Source organism: Mandrillus leucophaeus, unplaced genomic scaffold, assembly GCF_000951045.1.
Source record: "Mandrillus leucophaeus isolate KB7577 unplaced genomic scaffold, Mleu.le_1.0 Scaffold872, whole genome shotgun sequence".
Lineage (NCBI taxonomy): Eukaryota > Metazoa > Chordata > Mammalia > Primates > Cercopithecidae > Mandrillus > Mandrillus leucophaeus.
Window position 1 is genome coordinate 276,726 of NW_012109497.1, and position 8,360 is coordinate 285,085.

General features: G+C 39.7%; 1 protein-coding gene across 1 annotated transcript in view; it reads left to right on the forward strand.

Annotated features, from left to right (window-relative positions):
• Positions 1–8,360, forward strand: part of APBB1IP (amyloid beta (A4) precursor protein-binding, family B, member 1 interacting protein) — an 87,293-nt gene that overhangs the window by 56,596 nt on the left and 22,337 nt on the right. The window contains exon 9 of the mRNA XM_011969109.1: positions 2,181–2,291. Within this exon, the coding sequence (XP_011824499.1) occupies positions 2,181–2,291 (111 nt within the window). The remainder of the gene's footprint in view (positions 1–2,180; positions 2,292–8,360) is intronic.

Here is an 8,360-nt window from a genome sequence, read left to right on the forward strand (position 1 = left end):
GAAGGAAGGAAGGAAGGAAGGAAGGAAGGAAGGAAGGAAGGAAGGAAGGAAAGAAGGGAGGGAGGGAGGGAGGGAAGGCAGGGAGGAAGGAAGGGAGGGAGAGAGGGAAAGAAAGAAAATATAGGTTAATGTTTTTATAATTTTGAGCTGGAGAAAGCTTTCCTAAGCAAGAATAAAAACTCAAAATTATAACGGAAAAAATGGACAGATTTGACCTTATAAAGTTATTTTTAATACCTTATGGCCAAAGATAAAAACAAGAAGTGAAAGACTGACTACAGTGACAGAGTACATTTGCAACATGTATAAACAAGTATGAATATCCATAAAATATAAAGACTTCAACAAATCAATAAGAAAAAGATAAATATACTTACAGAAAAATGGCAAAGCATTAAAGGGAAAATTTACAGAAAAAGAAGCACTGGTAGCCACCGCATAACTAAAAGTTGCTCCGTCTCACTAGTAATCAGGAAATGTAAATTAAACATGAGATTGATACAATAAACAATATAGACAATATCCAAATTTTGGTGGAAGTGGGTAAGAAAAAGGGACACTCACACCTAGGAGGTTGGAATGGAAACTCATACGGCCAAACTGGGGGACAATTTAGCAAAATCTATGTAAATGTAAAAGGGAGGAAAAATCCTTTCAATTGGCAGCTCCATGCTTGACAAATCTATCTCACAGAAATATAAGCGCATATGCACAGTATTTGTTGTAATAGCTAAATATTGAAATAACTTCTAATCCTCTGTAGTAGAATAGTTAAATAAATCATTACCCCTGTACAGTAGAATTCTCTGCAGTCATAAAATGAATGTCATCTATTAATTCATGTGTCTTGATATAGAAAGACTCCTAGATGCAATGTTAAGAAAAAGAAGGCAGGGGACAGTGGCTCACAGCTCTAATCCCAAACACTTTGGAAGGCCAAGGAAGGCGGATCGCTTGAGCTCAGGAATTCAAGACCAGCCTGGGCAACGTGGGGAAATAGAACAGAATAGAATAGAATAGAATACTACCAAACTATTAACTATGGTACATTTGGAGAAAAGAACAAAATAAGAAAAAGGGGTGGTAAAGGAAGATATGCATTTTATTATTTAAATATATATATATATTTTTAAATTGTGACTAATATGCCTTAGTTTGTAACTTAAGAATGTAAACTTTGAACATCCAGAAGAAAATATCTTGCAAGAAAAGAATGTACAAGCATATGTAAAGAAATAATTGTGCACTAAGGTGTAAATAGTTCTGCCATCTATTAATCTATTCACTAACTAGGTAAAGAATTATAGAAGGCAAAAGAAAAAATAATGCAACACATTTGTAATTGAAGTGTAACCAAATATGTAGATTACAGGCTGCAGCCTTCACAGTGCCTGTTATCCGTGGAGGAGAGGTCTCTGTTTCCATGGCAACACTGCCTGCAGTAAAGAGAACTTGTGAAAGAAATCCTTTTTCTCAGGAGGAAGTGCATGAAGTGTGTGCTAATTTACTGAGCATAAGTTTATCTCTCATTGTTCTTCCTGAGGGGGACTTTTTTTTTTAATGCTCAATCACAAAATCCATCACGGACTTAGAATGGCAAAAATCAAAATGAAATTTCTGGCTAAGCAGTCACCTTGTCTCGACTGCATCAATAATGACATCTCAAGGACAGTCCATCCTGACTCTGGGAGTCCCCAGATAGGCATTAGAACAGCAGTATAATCTTTCACTCCATTTCTGGGTCAGTGGCACCGATTTTCCTTGGCTGTACTCTTTTTTAAAAATTAATTTTATTTTTTGACTGACAAATAATAATTGTACATATGCACAATGTACACAGTGATGTTTTGATACATATGATGTATGGTGATCAGATCAAGGTAATTAGCACATCCATCATCTTAAACATTTATCCTTTCTTTGTGTTGGGAACATTCAATATCTTTTATACTGGGAAAGATTTATGCATAGATCTTACTAAATTGTCCCCCAATTTGGCCATATCTGTTTCCATTCCAACCTTTCAGACTTGCCTTTGAGAAGAACCATACATGGCAGATGTTTATATAAATTACCTAAAAGTCAATATTTTCTTTACTAAAACGTAATCCTTAGTTATGCCGTGAAGGACAACTCTGGATTATCTCAGTTGAAGTTTTATTTTTTTCCCTGTCTTTCAGACATCTCGAGATCTGGCATGTTTTATACAGTTCGAAAATGTCAACATTTACTATGGGACTCAGCATAAAATGAAATATAAAGCGCCCACTGACTACTGCTTTGTTTTAAAGGTATGTTATAAGAAGTCATTCATTTAGATTTATAAGCAATTTGAGTTAATCATTTTTTCAAGGAAGAAAATGTTAAATGTTATGTAGTTAGCCACATGTGTAACAATAAGAAATTGTTCAACCAAAATAGCAATGAGGGAAACATTTCTATCAATTTGGGGCATTTTCCCCAAAGCCTCCTATCCGAACCTAAAACTTTAAGGTAAATCTGTCTGGGGATTTCTTCACTTCTGATAATGAAAGTTCCACATTTTAAACAAATTAATTTATAATTTTATTGATAAGACTAAAAAAAGTTTTCAGTTCTTTATTTATTGGGCTCATTCCAACATAATAAGTTTTTGGAAATTAGAAACTTGCAAGATGTCCTAGAAAATGTATAGAAAATAACAAAAAAAAATTGTTTTAATTACTGGGTCATGAAACTTAAGGTGTATATTGTCAAAAGGCAATATGTATTATCAAATGTTAGGTATGGTTTGTGTTTTTTTGAGACAGAGTCTCACTGTGTCATCCAGGCTGGACTACAGTAGTGCAATCATAGCCCACTGAAGCCTCAGCCTCCCAGTCTTAAGCAATCCTTCTGCCTTAGCCTCTCAAGTATCTGGGACTAGAGGTACACACCACCACACCAGCTAATTTTTGTATTTTTAGTTAAGACAGGGCTTTACTATATTACCCAGTCTGGTCTCAAACTCCTGGACTCAGGAGATCCACCTACCTTGGCATCCCAAAGCGTTGGGATTGTAGGCATGAGCCGCCACTCCTGGCCAATTTACATTTTTTAAAATTAGAATCTCAGATCAGTCTGATCAGGAGACGAGTTATTACAACCACACATGTGATGTGTTAGAGCCTTTCTGTATGCCTACAGAACTCTGGATTGAGGACTATGGTAAGTTTTTGTCTGTGTTTCTTTTTAGTCAAATACAGTAACCAGGCCAAATCAATCATGTTTAGTAATTTTGACTCCCTGAACAATTACAACCACTTATTGTAATCATCAAATAATAATTGGTTGAAATTCTTGGCTTTATCAAGGACTCAGGATATTCAGTGGCTTTCATTCAGATGTCCTAACCTTTTTTTTTTAATTCCTAAGCATCCACTTTTAACTATTTATGGATAATATTAATAATAAAAACCATTATACTAGCTCAGTCAGCCTGATACTCCCCCAGTGGTTCTCAACCAGGCATTTTGCCTCCAAGGGTTGTTTGGCCAATTCTAAAGACATTTTTGGTTGTCATAGCTTGGGGCATGGAGCAGGGACTACTGACATCTAGTAGGCCAGGTATGCTGCTAAATGCCTTGCAGTGCACAAGAAAACCTCCATGCCAAAGACTTCTCTGACCCCCAATGTCAACAGTACTGCTGTCAAGAAACCTGCCCTAGAAAGAAAAGCCCTAGAATAATGACTGTGAAGGCGCTGAAGGCAGGGAGAAGGCTAGATCCATTCACTCACTCATTCATCTATTCATTTAATATTTGTTGAATGCCAGCCGGGCGCGGTGGCTCACACCTGTAATCTCAGTGCTGTGGGAGGCTGAGGCGGATGGATCACTTAAGGCCAAGGATTCTAGCCCACTGAAGCCTCAGCCTCCCAGGCTTAAGAGCAATCCTCCTGCCTTAGCCTCTCAAGTATCTGGGACTAGAGGTGCGCACCACCACACCAGCTAATTTTTGTATTTTTAGTTAAGACAGGGCTTTACTATATTACCCAGGCTGGTCTCAAACTCCCGGATTCAGGCAATCCACCTACCAAGGATTCTGGCCAACATGGTGAAACCCTGTCTCTACTGAAAATACAAAAAGTAGCTGGGCGTGGTGGTGCACGCCTATAGTCCCAGCCCAGACCCGACTGAGGCAGGAGAATCGCTTGAACCCGGGAAGTGGAGGTTACAGTGAGCCGAGATCCCACCAATATGCACTCAGCCTGGGCGACAGAGAGAGACTCTGTTTCCAAAAAAAAAAAAAAAAAATTAAAAAAAAAAATAAATAAATAAAAAATTTTGTTGAATGACAACTATTGTTGAATGACAAGGATTATTATTATTATTATTTTTACTGCCGCATTCCCATCACCTGGAACAGTGGTGGGGCAATGAAAAAAATACAATAGTTCCTGTCCTCATGGAGTTTACATTCAACATGAGGAAAATGGTAAAGAACGAAAACTATGTACTGTAATGTCAGGTAGTAACAAGGAGCAATATGAAGTAGGGCTGGGGCCAGGGCTCCTTTGGATGGGGTGTTCACAGAGAGGCCCTCTAGGAAGTGACATTTGACAAAAGATGTGAGCGAAGTGAGGGAGCAAGAATTACCCGCAGTACGAGCCCTCCAGGAATAAGAACGGGAAGTGGAAAGCCCTGAGGTGAGAGAGGTCTGTTTGGTCAGAAGGAAGAGAGATGAGGAGCATACCCTGCCTGCTTCTGGTCCTCGCCCCTCCTTGTCTGTTCCTGATATAGGAAAAATAAGAAGAACGGCAAGCACTGACATCGCATCTTCTTTATAAATGTGGTATGTGTGCAGAGAGACTCCCCAGCCAGGAAGTGGCCAAGTCAGAATGAGAACTCAGGCAGCGTGGCTCAGAGGCCGTTCTCTCAGACAGTTTCTCAGGCCCCCAGAGATCTGGACACGAAGCGTTGCCCACTACCCTGCCCCTCCCACAAGGCCACCTGCCCTTGGAGCCACGTCTTCCTGTGTTTGGAATCCTAAGACCCTGATAAATCACCAAAATGGAGCATTCCAACACACTTTATCACCAAAGCACTGCCCACACTTCTTAAATCAGGAGAAGGTTTTGGAGAAAGTTTCTGAAACGCGGGTCAGTAAACTGGCTGAATCAGAGTCACTGGAGACTCATTACAAATGCAGGTTCCCAGGCCCTAGGCCCACTAAATCAAAATAATGATGGAACCTAGGGTTAGGGTTAGGGTTTAGGATGGAGCCTAGGAATCTTCATTTTTCCTAAACATGGTCAAGTTTTCTACCAAGTGTTAGAACGTATCCTCACTCTAATGAGGATTCATGTAGTAGTCATGGCTTAGCTGATGATGAAATGGCCTTCAGAGTGGGCAGACAGGATGAAAGTCTAGCAGAAGGAAGCAGGAGCCAAATCCCAGGGCTGGGGTCCAGAAGCCAGAGCAGGGATGTCTGTCAAGAAAAAGACAAGGTCTCTGACTAGAGGTTCCCAGCACGGGGATTTAGACACAGTGAACAGGGGAGGGACTCAGTTTCTCAAACTGACACATAAGTTTGGGATGAGGACCTACAATCGCCAGGACTTGAACTGTCTGACCTAGAACGTGAGGTTATCCTGAGATTACACCAAGAATAGAAATCCTGGGTCCCAGAATATTGAACTAGAATTTCTAAAAATTTCTACTCTCCAAGGTCTGGGTCGTCAAGAGAGAGTTGAGGATCTCCCCAAAGGAAAAAGGGGGCTCAGAGGTGGAGAAACCAGCAGGATCGATGGATCTGGGAGTAAGAGTCATGAGCAACCCTTGCAGAATGTGTATTTCCTTTTTTCTCAGGATGATGATCAGTTCTGTTCTGAAGCCAATTTCCTCATGTGCAATCACCCTGCTCATTTTGTTCTTAAGCATGTTTCTCAGTTCCTTCCCAAAATATTGAGAATTCTTATTAACTTGCTGAGTAAAAGGGTTACTGTTGAGGTTTGGAGAACCTAATTTGTTTATGAACATTGTGGTCACTTATTTCCCTTTTTGTCTGCTGTTTTAAAAAAGTAAAAACTCTTGCTATTCTTTATTAGGGTGAGCCAGTTTCCAAAATGCAAAGAATGTGTATGTAGATGGCAAGAGGGATTAAGGATACAGGGAGGAATGTTAAGAGATTTAGGCCAGGTGCAGTGGCTCATGCCTGTAATCCCAGCACTTTGGGAGGCCAAGGAGGATGGATCACCTGAGGTCAGGAGTTTGAGACCAGCCTGGCCAACATGATGAAACCCCATCTCTACTAAAAATGCAAATATTAGCTGGGCATGGTGGCATGCGCCTGTAATCCTAGCTATTCGGGAGGCTGAGGCATGAGAATTGCTTGAACCTGGGAGGTGGAGGTTGCAGTGAGCCAAGATCACGCCACTGCACTCCAGCCTGGGTGACGGAGTAGGACTTTGTCTCAATAAAACAAAACAAAACAAAACAAAAGAAGATTGCATTATTTCATTTCGTGGCCTGATAAATCCAGGCTAAAGTTTATCCTTCAATATGAGCTTGATGACTATGGCTGTTCATGAATATATACCCAGCAGTGGAAATACTGGATCATATGGTAGATGTATTTTCAGTTTTTTGAGGCACCTCCATACTGTTTTCCGTAATGGCTAAACTAATTTACATTTCTGCCATTACTGCATAAGAGTTCTTGTTCTTCCACATCCTTGTCAGCATTTGTTATTTTTTGTCCTTTTATCATAGTCATTCTAGTTGGGATGATGCAAAATCTCATTGTAGTTTTGATTTGCATTTCCTTGATGGTTAGTGATGTTAAGCATTTTTTAAATTCCTATTGGCCATGTGTATGTCTTCTTTGGTGAAATATCTATTCACGTTGTTTGTCCATTTTTTAAAAATTGGATTATTTGGGTTTTTTGCTAGTGAGTTATTTGAGTTCCTTATAAATTCTGCTTATTAACCCTTAGTCAAATGTATAATTTGCAAATATTTTTTCTCATTCTGTAGGTTGTCTCTTTACTCTGTTGATTGTCTTCCTTGCTATGCAGATTCACAGTTTTGGGTCTTTCTTTTTGTTGGTTGGTTTGTTTGTTTTGCTTGTTTTGTTTTGTTTTTTTGAGACAGAGTTTCGCTCTTGTTGCCCAAGCTGGAGTGCAATGGCGAGATCTCGGCTCACTACAACCTCCACCTCTCGGGTTCTAGCAATTCTCCTGCCTCAGCCTCCCGAGTAGCTGGGATTACAGGAGCACGCCACCATTCCTGGCTAATTTTTTGTATTTTTAGTAGCAATGGGGTTTCACCACGTTAGCGAGGCTGGTCTCGAACTCCTGAGAGGTGCTGTCAGAAAGATTGGCGTCTGAGTCCTGGCCCTGTCATCTAGTAACTGGGTCACTATTGAGATGCTAAGCCTCATTGCATCATCTTCAAGAGATGAGAGCACCCAGCCCTTCTTTTGAGAATTAAATATGATATGCCTACAAAATCATTAGTGCAATGCCTAAAAATGTATCAGCACTTAGTAAGTGGTAGTTATTATTGCCATCTAGTATTAAATAAATCTCTTTATTAACCAGTGTTTCTCAAACTTTAGTATGCATCAGAACCTCCTCAGCCTCCCAAAGTGCTGGGATTACAGGCATGAGCCACTGCACCAGGCCAGTTTTGGGTCTTATATTAACTATTTAATCTATTTTGAGATGATTTTTCACCATAGGGGTCACGTTACCTTCTTTTGCATGAAGTTATCCAGTTAACCCAACACTGTTTATTGAAGACACTATCTTTCCCTCATTGTGAGTTTTTTGGTTTGTTTTTCTTGTTCTTGTTCTTTTGGGGGGGTGGGCATCTTTGTTTAAAATCAGTTGGCTGTAAATGCATTGATTTAGTTCTGGACTCTCTGTTTTGTTCCATTGGCCTATGCGTCTGTTTTTATGTCAACACCACACTGCTATAGATTTGTAGTATATCTTGAAATCAGTTTGTGTGACTCCTCCAGCTTTGTTCCTTTTGCTCAAGATTGCTTTGGCTATTTGGAGTCTGTGTTTCCATATAAATTTTAGGATTGTTTTTTCTATTTCTCTGTGAAGTCTGACATCATAATTTTGATAGGGATTGCTTTGAATCTGTAAATTACTTTGGGCGGCATGGCCATTTTCATGCTGTCTCTTATACACATCTAGATGTGTATAAGAGACAGGGATTGCTTTGAATCTGTAAATTACTTTGGGCGGCATGGCCATTTTCATGCTGTCTCTTATACACATCTAGATGTGTATAAGAGCAGTGGAAATACTGGATCATATGGTAGATGTATTTTCAGTTTTTTGAGGCACCTCCATACTGTTTTCCGTAATGGCTAAACTAATTTACATTT